Source organism: Pteropus medius, unplaced genomic scaffold (genome assembly GCF_902729225.1).
Source record: "Pteropus medius unplaced genomic scaffold, Ma_sr-lr_union100, whole genome shotgun sequence".
NCBI classification, from domain to species: domain Eukaryota; kingdom Metazoa; phylum Chordata; class Mammalia; order Chiroptera; family Pteropodidae; genus Pteropus; species Pteropus medius.
The window spans coordinates 1,115,378-1,132,536 of NW_024347855.1; the positions used below are offsets into that span (position 1 = coordinate 1,115,378).

Below are 17,159 nucleotides of genomic sequence, written 5' to 3' on the forward strand. Positions count from 1 at the left end.
ACTCCATTACTGTAAAAATCATTCTTATCATTTGTACACATATAGGTGCTTCTAAATGGCTAGTGTAGGTTTGAAGGTAATTCACTTAAATAATTTAAACACACATTTAAAGATCATAATAACACATCAGTTACACTTGATAATTCATTGGAAAAAAATTGAAATGCAACCTTCAGTGAGGTTTCTGACCCAGTTTCCATAAATTTCCAAATAGCAGAGTGTATTTTAATGTAATTTTACCTTGTTCTAAAACAGGTTTGCTAAAATTGTTTAGAGCTTTCTGTCTTGACTAGTTAGTATAATCTCATAAACAGTCCGGTTGGGGTGCTGATAGGGGGGAGGTTGTGTGTAGGGACAGAACAGGAGGTATATGGGAAACTTCTATTCCTTCCGCTCAATGTTGCTGTAAGCCTAAACCTGCTCTAAAAATAAAATTTATTAAAACTTTAAAAGTAAATAAATAAAAATAAAAATAAAAGATAGTGTTAGGAGCTTGCCTGAAGTGAGAAGTATTTGGGGAAGAGGTTGGGCCTATATCCAATTAAAAAACAATTACAGACAATTGTTTTGCCAAAGAGAATAAAACTGTTACACTGCTTTTGTTTTGTAGTTGTTACTGGTTTTAAGCCAGTTAAATGTGTCAGTTATTACTTACTCTCAGCTTTCGGCTCTGCTTCCGAACCAGCTTGCCGTGCTGGATGAAATGAACAGGGCACTGGTTCATGGCATTGTCTGCTTTATGGCGTAGCCAGTCTTCATAGCCCTAAAAAATAAATTAAGAAAGAATCTCATGCAATGGAACGAGAGAACTGTGGAGGGTCCACCAGCTCTGAGCCGATCCTTCTGGACGTCGCTCTGATGGGCAGTGACTATGGGTAAAGCATTAGCAGCCTCAGCCTCTTGGACAAGCAAGGTGGCCAGGAGACTTGAAAACTCCGGTGTTCCCAGCCGTGTCCATGAGAAGGGCTAACCATAGTAAAACTGCCCATGAGAAGGATTAGCCACAGCAAAACCAGAAGTCACCTTTTATTCTTCTTTTCCTAACACCCAGCACCTATCCACCGGCAAGTCCTAATGCTTTTCCCTCAATAGATCATAAATCCTCCACTTCTCCATGTCCCCTGGCCCACCCTTCTGTGGGCTTCCAGAAGGCCAGATCTCCTTGTGTTCTCATACTTGAATTGAACAGGGACACAACTAGCCCTGCCACTGCTGGGAGCCCCAACTCCACACCTTTTATGGCGGCTTCTCAAACTTTCTGCTGTTAGGACATGTGCAGAACGGCCGTTCTCAAGTCCACTATGGTGACTACACCAAGCTGCTCACTGCCAGGGCCATGGCCTGGGGTCCTGGAGGGGCCAAGACCTGCTTATGGCCTGAGGTCTGGGGGAGGAGTCTTCTGGTTCCCCTTCCTCTGGACTCAGGCCCTCGCTTCAAACTGTTTCCCTGGTTTGAGTGTATCAGAGAGGACCCACTACCAGCACCCTGCTGGCCCACAGTGCACATGTATGTATGTGTATATACATATATGTGCAGAATTTCTCTTGTTCAGCATTACCATCTCTAGGACCTACAAAAAGGCTTAGTACATAGCAGAAGCTCAATAAATATCTGTAGACTAAATAAAGGATATGAGTAAAGTGGGAAATTAGAAAAGAAAAATATTTTCTAACAATCTGCTTGGATTTTGTTCCACCCTATTTTTCTGGGTCTTCTGCCTGATCTTCTTTCCATTCTGCAACAGTGCAGGTGGAAATTTCGAAAACAAAATCAAGGCATAAATAAAAGAATCAAAAGCAACTTTTCAAAATTAGTTTTTACCTTTTATATTACAAAACAAATTATATTCTTTGTGGACAAAAAAAATACATATACTACTACCAAAAAAAAAAAAAAAAAAACTAAAAAGTCCTAATCCTATCACTTGATAAAAACTGTTAATATGTAAAATATCAACATATAACTATAATTATATATAAATATAATTCTAGTCCATGGGGGAGTATTTTTTCAACATTAAGATCGTACTATACATGCTACTTTGTACCCTTAATATGTCATAGACATTTTTCCATGGTGATTTGGGATTGCTTAAAAGTTTTGTAGTTATAGATATACTTTGATAAACATCTTCACAATTGTATTTTTGTGTATGTCCATGATATACATTTAGTATAGATTGCTAAAAAGAAAATGTCTGACTCAAAAGATAAACAAGGCTTTTAGGCTTTTAATATGAACTAATCAAAATTCCTCAAGAAACTTGTCACCAATTATATTTCTAATAGCTGATCTTAACTACCTCGAAAAGCACAAGACAGCCTCTCTCTCTCTCTCTCTCTCCATATATATATATATCTTCTGACTATGATTTTTTATTGGATATGGCAGCCCAGATTCTTAGCAGAGTAAGGTGCCTGATTCACTTTGTGACACCCATGTAAACCTTACAGTTCCCCATGCACATGTGCATTTTATTAACTGTAACAAACATTGGAAGTTACCAATATTAGCTGTTCCTATGTCAACTCAGACACTGGCTCAAGCATTGGAAAAGCAGCGTGCCCTAATTCTCTAACAACTCTGCTAAATCCTTCTGGTATTAAATAGACAGAATTTCAATTTTTTTTTCAAATTTCAAATTCTCAATAGGAGAAAACATATACTTTCCATCAAAGAGTAGTGTTTTCTAAATTGATTAACACACCTTTAGAGCTGGGTTTCTTTGGATGTAAAAGTGCATCTGAGTTAAGGATCATGAATTACATCTTCTCTGTAATATTTCCCAGCACATGAAAGGGAAAATCAGATGCCTGAAGAGCTGTTTACATCTCCAGATGTGGCTACCCATCTGTACCCATGAGCTGTCATGTGATGGAAATTTTCTGGAACTAGATAGTGGTGATGGCTGAAGCACTAAACTGGCTAAATGGATAGTGGAAATGACTGAGATGTATTCTTCTTACTGTTAGTCACTGGCTTTATTCATCAGAAAGAACAGAAAGAACAATTTTATCCACATTGAGTCAGGAGTGAGCATGCTGTATTATGAAGCCACATTGGAGACCCTCTGTAGGTAGCAAATCCTTGCAGTTAAGATGGTTGAGGACAAAGGTTAAGCAACTCACCTAACATCAGACACCATCTCTGGTTGATTCAGAGTGTGAAAACCATAGTTTCCTCCTCGAACTCACAGGGCACCAAATTAGCAAGTAAATTATATGATCTTTATTCTTTTAACCCAAGTATAAATCTAAAACAGTTACAAAAATGAATTTCTTGAACTTAGGTAAATTTTCTATGACCTAGCTAAAACAAACCAGATTGCTTTGGATAAGAGGCGACATCATATAACGAAGATAATGACCTTCTTCCTTTGTAAAATTCTTACCTGTTTGATAGCTGTGACGGTAATGACAAAGAACAGTGGAAGTCCACTCGTTACTGGACTTGTGGGTGTATCAATAATCAACTGAAATTAAAAGAGAATTGTGGAACCATTTTTAAAAACATATTAGTGACTTTAGACAGATTGGTTAGCCCTGTTACACCACCACCCAACATTTGCTTTTACTTATTTTAAATTGCTTTATTGTTACCCCACTTTATCTCACCATTAGAGATAAATTAAATAAAAAGTAAATCACCCAATTTCACTATGAAGCTGAGGGCGGTTCTCTTTTATTAAGGGACATGTGTAAGGAAATGATACTGGCAGTGGCAAAGACACAAGTCTAATACCAGAATACATTTATTCAATTTACTACTCTTCTCTGGTGCCACACTTTAATTACATCATTTGGTCAACTTAATGTTGGGGAAAATTTGAAAGTCTTTCAACTGTATTTTGTAAGATGGAAAAAAAATTAGATTGCTATTCTTAAAACACAGCTGACATATTGTTCCCTAATTCATCCCTCACTGTGGTATTCATTCACTCACTCTCTCTTTTTTTATTTCCTCTTCCTCTTTTTCTTAATGTTTTCTCTGGTTCGTCTACGCATACTTAGGAAGAAGAAAAGTGCAATAATGTTTAGCTTGGCTGATGAATTTTTCCTAAAAATTAGGCAGCTCCTGATCTCCCCTCTAGTGCTGGAAGGTGGCCAGAACCAACTCAAAAGCAGAGTGCTCATGTGTATGTTTTAGCTTATAGGTCTCTCTGAACCAGCACACTTGCCCTGAAGGAAATAAAAGAAGGAACTATAGATAAAGAGCACCAAGTCCTTGTTCCTTCTTACTAGCAAACCATAGTTAATCACTTGAGAATAAAGTGTCACCTATTTAGATTTACATTTGAGGTGATAGAAAAAAGATGACCAGCCTTACCTGTACCAGAAATATGATAAGAAAATAAAAGTTGGCTATTCTTCTGAATTGTTCAAATAAGTTCTTGGGTATAAAGTTCCAAAATGTGTACTATATTAAAAAAAAAAACAAAAAGGTGTCATTTTGATCACAATTTACTTTTTATGTTATTCTACTGCATGATCTCAAAGTATAAAATGTTCAGTTTTAGATATAGAACTCATAATTCAAAATTTAAAGTGTTTATAGACATTTTATCAATTTGTTGACCACAAAGACAAACTTCTAACAGAGAACGTGTACCTCAAAAGTAGCATATGTATTACCAAATTTCAGATAATTCAAGGTAGTACCTTAATAGTTTTATTATTAAAATGTCTTTCATAAAATATAAACCTAAGATTGTTAACTCAAAAAATATATATTTAGCATTTTTCCTTGGTTGTAATTTCTTTGTAAGTTTTGTGTGTGTGTGTGTGTGTGTGTGTGTGTGTGTGTGTGACAGTGTGACTAGATGGTGACAGAAAGCTAAAACAGAAGTCAATGTTACCAGATGGTCTTGATTCAGTCTGGAGACGGTTCCTACATAGGGAAGTTTCTGTGTCAGCACCACACACACACACACGAGAGGGAGAGGGGATGGAGAGGTAAGCAGGGAAAATGGTTCTGTTGCCACTTATTCTCCAAACTTTTCATTTTTGCCTCAGAAAGACAGTTTTCTTAACTTCTGTGTTAAAAACAACAATGCCCCAGATGTCATGGATCTGCAGTAAACACTGAGCTTAGAAATTAGTTTTAAAATTCTATTTGAAAGCTTTTGACTTTAATGAGGACAGTCTGCTGAAGAGTAAGAACGTGCTCTGCCCAGTCTATAAGGTGACCCTAGCCTTCTTGCTGTAAAATGAATGGTACCTACATCAGCTCCTATCAGGGGAGTGTGCTGGTATCGCAGCTCTAGACAGTAGTTATCAAGCTCTCATATCAAGAGCTCCTTTAGTGCCAGAATCTCAAACACAAGTTATTGAAAATTGAATATAATACCTAAAGCCTGGCATAGTCTTGAAGTAATCAACATATTCTGAATCTGGTTTTTACATCTATTTCACAGTACATCACAGTTAAAAAGTAAATAAACTTCTTTGCCTTAAGTTTCCAACTATTTAGAGAGTATACAGGGAATTTCCATTTTATATTCTAATTTATATTCGCAAGTTCATAACGAAGTTCCTCAATGAGCAGAAAAACAAAGGAGTGGTTCCCCGCCATCTCCTGACAACTATGGGCCTACTTTCAGTTCTCTTCTCGGGGTGGCCCCATAAATCACCTTTAAAAATCTCTAAATAAAAAATAAATTAATTAATTAGTTAATATTTTTTCAAGTATAAATTGATAGTTTTGAAATAATCAAGGGGATATGAAGTACACTGTACTTAGTACAGCACAGAAAATATAGTCAATAATATTGTAATAACTATGTATGGTACCAGGTGGGTACTAGACTAATGGGAAGGGAGGGCTCAATTCATTAATTTTATAAATGTCTCATGACTATGCTGTAAAAGGTATTTCAAATTCCAACTTATTTAAAATTGATTTATACTTAAATACCTTTTATTCGATGGTAATGGTTGCTTCTAGAGAAATGAAGAATTAAGAGGAAAAAACCAGGTCTCTAGAGGTTTAGAAAAAAAATTAATTTCCTAGGTCCCAAATTTACCCCACCGTACCCATCTAAACACCTTTATCTTCCATGTATCATTTCATACCAATCCTTTATGGAATATATGTTTTGGAAGTATCTTCTCTTAGTAACTTGTCTTTTAATTCTCTTAACAGTATCTTTTGAAGAGCAGAAATTTTTAAATTAAAAAAATTCAACTTATTAGTTTTACCTTTCATGGTTAGTGTTATTGGTGTCGTGTCAGAATACTCATTATCCAACCAAGGTCACCTAGATTTTCTCCTATGCTATCATCTAGGACATTTACAGTTGTGCACTTTACATTTAGGTATATGATCAATTCATTTATAGTTAATTTTGTGAAAAGTGTAAGATCAGTGTCTAGATTCTTTTTTTTTTTTTGAGTCCTAATCTTAGGTGTAATGAAGGTCATGTACAAAATAACTTTTTATATATGTATGCAACTTAACAATAAATCTGTCCTACCTGACATAACGTGAAAATGAAGAGTAAACTTTGCCACAATTACATAGCTAACTGCATTCCCTATGCCATGCTCCCCATCCCTGTGGCAATCTACCAACTACTAATTTGTGCTTCTTTAACCCTTTATCTCATTCTCCCAAACTCACCCCCAATCCTCTGGCCATCACCAGATTGTCCTCTATATTTGTGAGTCTGTTTTTGATTAGTTTGTTTTTTTGTTCCTTAGATTCTGCATGTAAGTGAAATCATATGGTATTTATCTTTCTTTGTCTGACATTTCACTCAGCATAACAACCTCTAGGTCCAACCATGTCTTTGCAAATGGAAAGATTTCATTTTTTTAATGTCTGAGTAATATTTCATTGTATATATGAACCATAACTTCTTTATCCAGTCATCTGTTGATGGGTATTTAGATTGCTTCCATATCTTGGCTATTGTAAATTGTGCTGCCATGAACATAGGTGTGCATAGATCTTTACAGATTATTGTTTTGGTTTTCTTTGGATAAATACCCAGAAGTGCAATTGCTGAGTCAAAAGGTATTTCCATTTTAAATTTTTTGAGAAATCTCCAGACTGTTTTCCATAGCAGCTGTACCAATTTACAATCCCACCAACAATGCGTGAGGGTTCCCTTTTCTCCACATCCTTGCCAACATTTGTTCTTTGATTTATTGAGGATAGCCATTCTGACAGGTGTGAGGTGATATCTCATTGTGGTTTTAATTTGCATTTATCTGACAATTAGTGACATTGAGCATCTTTTCATATGTCTATTGGCCATCTGTATTTCCTCTTTGGAGAAATAAGTGTTCAGGTCTTCTGCTCGTTTTTTAATTAGATTGTTTTTTTGTTGTTGAGTTTGACAAATTCTTTATATATTTTGGATATTAATCTCTTACCAGATGTATCATAAGCAAATATCTTCACCCATTCAGTCAGTTGTCTTCATTTTGTTGATGGTTTCTTTTGCTGTGCAAAACCTTTTTAGTTTGTCGTAATGCCATTTGTTTATTTTTTTTCTTTTGTTTCCTTTGTCTGAGAAGATATATCTGAAAGAAGTTACTAGTAGCAACATCAGAGAGATTACTGCCTATGTTTTCTTCTAGAAGTTTTATGGTTTCGGGTCTTACATTTAAGTCTTTAATCCATTTTGAGTCTATTCTTGTATAAGGTATAAAAAGGTGGTCCAGTTTCTTTCCTTTTCTTTTTCTTTTTTGCATGTATCTGTCCAATTTTCCTAGCACCATTTATTGAAGAGACTGTCTTTACCCCATTTTATATTTTTGCCTCTTTTGTCATATATTAAGTGAGCATATAGGCGTGAATTTATTTCTGGGCTCTATGTTCTGTTCATTTGATCAATGTGTCTGTTTTATGCCAGTACCATTCTGTTTTGATTACTGTACCCTTGTAGTATAGTTTGATATCAGGTAGTATGACACCTCCAATTTTGTTCTTTTTTTTTTTCTTTTTTTTGCATGTGGACGTATATTGCTCTTGCACCATTTGTAGAAAGCCTTTCATTTCTCCATTGTATTGTTTTTGTTCCTTTGTCAAAAATCAGTTGACTATATTTATGTGGATCTATGTCTGGGCTCTTTATTCTGTTCCATTGATCTATTTGTCTTTTTTTCACTGATACTACACTGTCTTCATTACTATAACTTTATAGAAAATATGAAATGGGATAGTGTCAGTCCTCCAACTATGTTATTCAATATTGCGATGGGTTCTGGGTTTTTTTGCATCTCCATATAAACTTTAGAATCAGTTTGTTGATATCTACAAAATAACTTGATGGGATTTTGACTAGGATTGTGTTGAATCTATAGATTAACTTGGAAAGAACTGACATCCTAACAACATTGAGTCTTCTCATCCATGAACATAGAATATTTCTCCATTTACTTAAAACTTCTTTGATTTCTTTCAACAAAGTTGTATAGGTTTCCTCATATAGCTCTTGTACATACTTTGTAGATTTACACTTAAGTATGAGTAAGTATATATTGCTTTTCTTTTTGGTGCTAATGTAAATGGTGCTGTATTTTTAATTTTGAATTCTGGTCTGCCAGGGAACCAGCACAAATCTGGAATTTAAAATCAGTTAAATGGTTTCTTTATTCTAATCAGGCATGGAAGACCCATGCTGCAGCTTTGACAGTAAGCTTTGTAATTTCCACATTTCACAGAATAAATTACTATAAAAAGTTATTACACTGATTGTTAATGTGGTCAAAAGAGGGTTATTAATTACTTATGATGTATAATAAGAAAATTGAAAACCCAGTGAGATACTTTAAATATTCATGACTGCACTGATATACCAGTAACATACGGATAAAGTACAATAAAATAATCATTTTATTACACGTATAAGAGGTGGAAAACTGATAATAGTGGGCCAATTGTACATTTATCATCTTTGTTAAATGGTAATGATCTAAATATTTGCTTAGACATGTGGGTCATAATGTAATATAATGCTTTGTGTATTACAAAGTATACTGTAATACTCTGACCTATATTCAGCTATGAAGTCCTACCTTCTCCTGTGATACAATCAGTAGAACAATACTTTATACTGGAAATCCTAATATTGAGCCACAGGCATGGAATAAACTGGGTTTTTTTTCTTGCTATAAGGAAACTGAGAAGTCTGAGTCAACCAGAAAATCTCTCTTTACTATAACGGATATTTTAGGGAATGGCGAATTATACAAGACAATTAAACTATTCCTGGCATTTCTCTCACAACACAAAAAATTTCATACCTGAAGTCTTTGCATTTGTTCTGTGTATTGTTAGCCCTGCAATGAGAACATCTCATGAGCATCTGAGCTCAGTTTTGCTTCCTCTCTTCTCCTCTGTGTATAAGTCACCTCTGGTTCAGGGTTACTTGCCGGGAGTATGACTCCTCACAAAGAAGAAAGCAGTCTCACTTGGTCTATCTTTAGTCATGTGGAGAAAGAAAACACCCTAAGAAAAATGCCCTGGGCGCTGTTCTTCTTTGCCAGCTGCCAGAAAGTAATACAAGAGCATCTGGAAATTTCCCTGAGGCCTCGACTATTATGTACCTGAAATTGGGTCTAGCACCACAGCTGTGAGTGGGACAGACCTAAAAACGTGCTGGAGGTTGGTCACCGAACTGCGGAAGGCAATCAACTCACACGGAGTAGAAGTTTCTCTGTCACTTATGATTGAGAGATGAGGTTTTAAAAAATAGAAAATTATGCCCATATTCTGAATTATTGATATAAGAAAGGAATGAGCATCACGATGGGCTGTTAAGAGAGGTAGTGCTGGCACAGCAGAGGGAGCGCTGGGCTCGGGGTCAGACGTGTGGCTAAGAATCGGCTCATTCACTTTATTCTGAGGCTTGGTGTCTTCAGGCATAGGCTGGGTTTAATAAGTAATAGTGGCCTCATGGGGTTGTTGTTGGGCTTAAATGACATGATAAACTTGAAAGTCATTAAGAACACCGCCTGTATCCAATTGGTAGAGGTCATTTTCCCTAACCAATAATCAAAAGTAATTCAGCTTTCTCGAATGTATGGAGTGACAGTACAGTTTGAGATAACTATTTAATTTTGTAGCATCCTGGGGCAGAGCTGGAAGCCACATGAAGTTTGTGCCCAGAAGTATAATTTTTTTGTGAAACCGACAAAGCAGAGCACCTTTGTTCTCGGATCTGCCAGCAGTGGTGAGCTCAAGCAGGCCCTGGGTGGGGAGTTCTGCATGTGGTCAGAGGAAAGGAAGAGGGTCAAGCTACAGATAGTGTCTTGGTTTTCCTTCTTCTGCCAGACACCTGCCTTGTGTGTCTCCCCGCAAAAGGAAACAGAATTTCCATCAATCGCTGATCACCAATAATTGAGTTTCTGTGGCATAGGTCAGAAGTGTAACATAATTAGATTAATTAGCCTTTTCAATCCCTTTGTATAAATATGTACATGACAAATGCTTTCACAACCCTTTGATTTAATAAAATCAGACTCACTGAGAATAGGCTTCTAAGTCTTAGTTAACAGTCTTTTCCTTTAAGGTAGAAATAAAAGTTTTCTTCCCAAGAAAACATAGCTACATTACCATAAACATAGTCTTCAAACCGGCTTGTAAATTTGTTTCACAATTTAAATTGTATTTTTCATATGTCCTGATCTGTTTTTAAACGAAAACAAAAACACACTCTAGGTTTCCACTCCAGTTGATCTAAATCAACGCCACTGTCCACTGGCTTAGATTCTAAGTCCTCATCTTTCTGAGGGCCTCTTCCAAACTGAATTTGGTGAGCAATAGAGGTGATGCTGTGCATCATTTTTCCTTGAACTGGTATCAAGCCATTAATCTCACCTCTTTGAGGAATAAAGATCATTCTCTACACAGATGAATTTGAGAGCACAGTCCCCTCTCCACTCTGAGCCGAGATGAAGTAGATGAGCACTTTACCCGACACTCAATCTCTCTTTTGTGGGGACAGCTTGACCCAACTCCTGAAGAAGTATTGACTTAACTCTCTTAGTTCCTACTCTAGAGCCTCCTCATATAAAAGAGTTTTCCTGAGGAGAAATGGTTTCAAAAAGGCCCCCAGGAACCTGCAAGTCTGTATCCAAACCCTTTGTTACAACCTCCCCAGCATAGAGTTTCCTTTGACAAAAGCCAAGGAGGCTCTGGGGCTCCAGTTCACGTAGGGCAGCTGGGGACAGGAAGGTGCCCCCGCAGGGAGAGGAACAAAAGTCCGGACAAAGGAAGAGAAAAGATGGTGAGTTGTAGAGCAAGGAGGGAAGACAAGGCATCTCAAAAACAGTGTTGGCTATTGGCTGTGGGATTACTGAAAGAAAAATAGGGAAATAATTCGCTCTAAAACTTGAATCAGATAGCACAGCGGTCAGGAAGGGGATTTAGATATTACTACTTTCATTGCTGTCTACTGAAATGTTGACAGAGGCTTTTAGAATAAATAAAGTATCCCTCAATTTCCAGCTATATTCTATCAAATGCATCAAGAAGGCCTTTTGACACCTCCAATGAACCAGGTGTTTTGAGTTTCAGAAATTTCCTCCGCGAAGCCTTGTAAAGAACTTTCCATATCTATAGGAAGGTACTGGGGGCTGGGACTTTCAAGGCTGAGTTTGTCCCTGGAGGGAGAAACCAGCTGCACAGGGATTTGTATCGGTGGCTGAAGTGCCTTTGACAAACGTCCTACCCAGTTTAGATGTTGTGTAGTGTAGGGAGGTTTCATGTCCCATCAGCTGTATCCCGGACTACCGTCCTGACAAGTACACGCATGGCACCACATTTTAATGTTTTGCAGTGCACTTCCTGTTTTTTGATGCCTTTGTACTGCACAGGACTAGATTTTTAAGAAATGTTTTTGACAGAAACAAACTCACAGAGACAGAGAACAAATTGATGGCTGCCAGATGGGAAGGAGGTTGGGGGGTGGGAATGGATGAAAAAGGTGAAGGGATTAAGAAGTACAAATTGCCAGTTATAAAAATAATCACAGAGATGTAGAGTACAGCATAGGGAATATAGTCAATAATATTGTAATAACTATGTATAGTGTCAGATGGGTACTAGACTTATCGAGGTGGTCACTTTATAAGTTATATACATGTCTAATTACTGTGTTGCGCACCTGAAACTAATATAATACTATATGTCAACTGTAGTTGAAAAATAAAAAAAATTTTTAAATATTTTAAAAAAATGTTTTGAAGATTTTTTTCTTTTTAGCCACACTAGTGGGTTGAAAGAATACATAGTTGCATAGAAATCACCTTTAGTGAGCTCTAATTAAGACGGTATAAAATTTATAAATGTCACTACTGGAAAGGCCTGTGTTTTAGATATGTCATTCCTCCTCAATTTATTTCTCCTCTCATTTTATCACATCTGGGTAACCACATACTATATTTATTTGGTTGAGATTTTGTTTATGAGCAATTTACTTACCCACATTGCGTTTTTGGCAATTAAAGCAGTTATTATTATTATTTTACACTGCAATTTTAAATAAAATAATTCTACTTAAAAACTGCCTTAAAGAGCAAAGCTTTTTTTGTTCTCAAATATTCTTAACAAACACGGGGCACTCTTCGATCGCTCATACAAAAATGAAGTAGGTCTACCACACACACTGATCTACCCCAGACACTCATGTGTGAATTAAGTAAGTCTATCATAGATCTATACATCTAGTGAAGCCAGGAACAGTGGGTGCTTTCATGGACACATGCGTGCAGGCACCCAAAGCGAAAGTTCTCATAATCTCTAAAGCTACCATTTACCTGTTTTATCAAAGCCAGCTAGTAAATTTTCCACCCTGCTCTCAAGGCCCATTTACCAGGTGATTCTCTAAATGTGTAAAATATTCACACTCTGCATTCCCACTCTCCAGTCAATGAAAACAAGGTGCATCGTTGAAACGATGACATTCTAATCACATTTCTTCCTCTCTGCATTTATTGCACCTAATTGACTCTGACATGTGCGCAGTGTTTTTGTTTACACAGACTCTTTCACTGGTGACATCTAGCATGTCTCTGTTTTATAGATAAGGAAATTCCAGCCTGGGGTGGTTCATGACTGGCACGTGGCCAGACAGCAAATAAATAAGTGACAGTAGTAGGATTTGAATGTCTTAGACTTCAGTTTTGACACTATGTCCATGATATAATTAAAAGAGAAGTGAAGAAAATGTGCAGTGACATCTTGGCTAGTCTGAACAGTGTTACGGGGACAACCGGAGGGGTAATGACTGCACAAGCCCCATGTAAATTGTAACCACAGTCCTTAGTTGAGAGTAAAGGGCAGCTGTGACACTAGTTCTAGGAGCGGTGTTGCTAACTGCTGTCATAAAGTTCCCATGCTCCCCAAAGGAGTTCTGTTAGGAAATTAATAAACACTCAGACAGAAAGTTACCTTGGAGGAGACTATTCTGTTGTCTGGGTACCTCTGTGGAATGTAGGCCTCAGCACCTGGCGGGGGCTCCCTGTGCCCCACGTAGATGGTCCGACTGTCCACCCAATTCTCTTCTCCAGCACACTGCGGAAAACAGAGTGGTGTTAATCCAAGTGCCTCAGACTCTGGGTATGAAAGCTCTTCCTTGAAGTGTTGTCTTTAACACTTGTCCACATCAACAGAAATCTATGCTGGCCAACTTAGAGCATTGTGCAGGGCCACAGGGAAGAGCTGGGCCCCGCCTCCCAAGGCCAGAGTTGCCCTGATCTTATTCAGCCTTCAAACCCCTGCCCTCTCCATGGAAATGGTCTGAGCAGGCTGCCTGCACTCCCGGTGAGAGTGGAGGGGTAGCTTTGAAGAGCTGATTGTCAGAGGAAATAACATAGTGTGGGTTCATATAAAAAACAGAAAGCAACAGCAAAACCTTCAGACTTCCAAGAGAGAAAAGACAATGATGGCTGGAAATCTGGGGAAAGGTCTTCAGTGAAAGAAGAGAGTAAAACCTCGGGTTCAGAATAGAAGAACTATTCAATCATTTTAGGTATCTTTATCAATAAGGCTTTCCTAGAAAGAGAGAAGACCAGAGTCTGACTCATCTTTGTATTACTCAGAGTGGTGTATGCATGAGGCATAAAGTAAATATCATCTGAGTAAAAGGATCTTTTAAAAATACTCAACCAGACGGTATGCTGTCAGCACCGAAGTGCCTAAGACACTATAGCTACTGATGAGAGACTAAAATGCTTGCATAGCAGCCCCAGCATGGGGTCCCAGCCCTGCCCCCTGAGACCAGCAGCTCCGGCATGTTGTCCTGAGCTTCCCTCAGACTAACAGCGTCCTGGACACCACATCTCGATTCCTGTAAAGGAACACTGAAGATATCAGCTTGTCTGGGGTACAGTAAACAATGCTGAAAAGGAGATGGAAACCTTAGTTGAAGAGAAAGGCAGTGTGATGGAACAGGAAGGATGGATCGGCCTCAGAGCCAAAATCTGGCTCAGTTGTCGCTGAGACACTCATGAGCCTCAGGCAAGCTGACATTTCTGAACTTTAACTTCATCATCCACAAGGGCAGTGACAGCACTTTTCTCAGAATTGTTGAGAATAAACTGAGGCAACAAAACGTATGGCAATGCTCCCAGCCTGGTACAGCCTCCTTCTGCCATCTATCACTGTGTCCATCTTTGTGGCTTCATCAGACCCTCATGTTTTGAAGCCAAATAGACAGGAGTAATGAGCAATCCAAGATTCTATTGTTCGAGGTTATTATAAGTCTCATATTCCGTTTTTTTTTTTTTTTTGCTTTATACTATCATCGCTTTTGCTCATCCAGCTTCGAGAGAAAAAGACTTTTCAAGTCTGTCTTCCACCACCTCGCCCCCCCAGCAGCACATTATCCACAGTAGCTGAATGTTTGCACATTTCCTACATATCATCTTGTTAGGGCCTAGCTTTGCAGGACAGTCTAAACAAACTAAAGAATAAAGAGCAAACCGGTCTCTGTAACTCCACCCATGTTTCAGAGCTACTCAGCAGGGGCACGGGAAATGGCACAAAATCCTTGAGACAGAACAGGCACAGCCACTGCCTGCCTCACTCTACACAAACCAGTGCTTCTTCCTTGGCATGAACTTGGCATTTGGCTCCCTCCAAGGAGCCTGCTGTTCTGTAGTAACAAAGTGATGCTGAAGGCCAGACTCAGTTCCCCAGCAAGCATGAGCCCTCCCTCCTCGGAGCCGTCTCACTACCCCGTGCCCGTCCCTGCTGCCTTCCCATTCTGGATGAAGCCACCAGTAAGGAATGTTGACTTAAAAAAAAAAAAAAAAACCCGTGTAAGAGCTTCATAAATAAATCTCTGGACACAAAAGTTAAGAAAATAGAAAAATTCCCTGACTTCCCTTTATTTCTCAGAACATAGCCAAACATGTGCTTCTCATTCCTGTGGATTCAGGAAGTTACATTGAAAAAGAACATATAATAAACAAACCAGAAAAAAAGCATAAAACATAAAATTTAATACAAAAATAGAAAACCATTCTCTTAAACTTCAAAGACAGCAGTTGGCTTTCGGCCCTAGTACAGACTCTGGAAGCTCAAATCTTCCTCCAGGCCATGCTGTGGTGCCCACTGATGGGAGGGAGCTGGTGCTTCCTGGGCACTTCTGGCCAGAGACATAAAAGACTCCTGTCTCCAGGGAGGCAAAGTTAGAATGAATTTTATTAAGTCCAATTCATATTCTTGACACTGTCTAATAGATGCTTATTGCTTTTAATATAGTTATTTAACACCTGAACAATACTCAACAGTGCAGCGCCAATTTAAAGAATACAAGTCAGAACACTATACCTGCCTGTGGGACAAAATCAGAAAATGAATTGAACATCAACATGCAATTGAATTTGCCTAAATCATCACAACGAAAAATTCATTTGGGAATGAACCACATACTCACTAAATGAAAGCTAAACCCTGTATAAGGAAGCTGCCTCGATATTGCTCCCTGAGGATAAAAACAGAAGCAACAGCGCAGAAGTTTTTTTAAGGCTCCTCACTTCTACTCACAGGTTATATAACTCAATGGACTGAAATGTCAATGAAGCTACATTTCTGTCTGATTTTGCTCACTGCTTAGTCCGCATAGCAGAGTCCAAGGAGTGACAGAGAAATTATACTTTCCAAGGTCATAAAATTACCAGGTGATCTTACACGGGCACTGGCAGGCAGGAAATGTCTTTGGGTTTGGATTAAGACCAAGGTGAGCTCTGTGTGTTGTTCTCTGCACAAATGTTTAATTCTAAGAAGGCTAAAATTAAATATCCAAAAGATGTAGAGAATACAACAAACAGGACCCCCCTGGAGAATGCCTGGTATAATCACCAAGGTTATAATTATGCCTACGCGGTCGTGTGTGTGTCCTGTTGCTGACTGGCTCTGTGACTATAGACAAGTGACTCAACATTTCTGTGTCAAATTTCATCAGCGATAATGTTAAGGGATTAGTCTAGATAAGCTTTATGATTCATCCAGCTCTAAGATTCTAGTCTTCTGTACACTTAGCAATGAATACAAATTTATTAGTCCCTATTAGGCAATTTCTTAAGCTAGCCAGTCTTAAACCAAATATCAGCCACACTGTCTGTCCACTGTCACACTGGGGTGCAGACAAAAAGGAAGTTTTGCCACACGGAGCCTTAAGAATGAAGATGTGGGTCGTCATGAAATGTCCCAAAGGCAGGAAGTCAGAGATACCAGTCTCTCTTTCTAGGTATTCGTCTTGGGTAGTATGGGTGACACTGCCCAACAGGCCCAGTGTGACTTCTGCTCCGGATGGTTAGAGATGTTCGTCAGCAACACAGTGCTGAAACCAGGCACAGAATGGCCTTCCTCAGCTCGCAGGCATCCTAGCGACTCACTATAGCCAGTCGTCCAGAATGCATCAAGAAGGCGCCCGGCACACTCCCCAGGAGGCTGGCATCAGGTTCCAAGCCAAACTACAAATCTGAGCTATGGAAATGGGGTTGAGCACTTGACTGCCTCTAATATTCAAATTTACCTATCACCACACCTAAGTTGTTGTTCCCGGGGAGGGTGGTGGAGAGCTTCCCATGGAAAACTGAGCTGACCAAACTGCCCTTGGCTTGTGAGGAACTCACGAGCACCGAGAAGCCACTACTGCCTGGTGAGTTGCCAAACTGCCAGATTGAACATGCTCTGAGGAG

At 38.6% G+C, this 17,159-nt stretch overlaps 1 protein-coding gene across 5 annotated transcripts in view; it reads right to left on the reverse strand.

Annotated features, from left to right (window-relative positions):
* Positions 1-17,159, reverse strand: part of ATP11A (ATPase phospholipid transporting 11A) — a 140,599-nt gene that overhangs the window by 56,656 nt on the left and 66,784 nt on the right. For all 5 annotated transcript variants that reach the window (XM_039878800.1, XM_039878801.1, XM_039878802.1 and 2 more), the window contains exons 2-5: positions 13,402-13,524; positions 4,327-4,416; positions 3,392-3,472; positions 656-763 (exon numbers count right to left, since the gene is read on the reverse strand). In XM_039878800.1, coding sequence (XP_039734734.1) covers positions 656-763; positions 3,392-3,472; positions 4,327-4,416; positions 13,402-13,524 — 402 coding nt within the window. The remainder of the gene's footprint in view (positions 1-655; positions 764-3,391; positions 3,473-4,326; positions 4,417-13,401; positions 13,525-17,159) is intronic.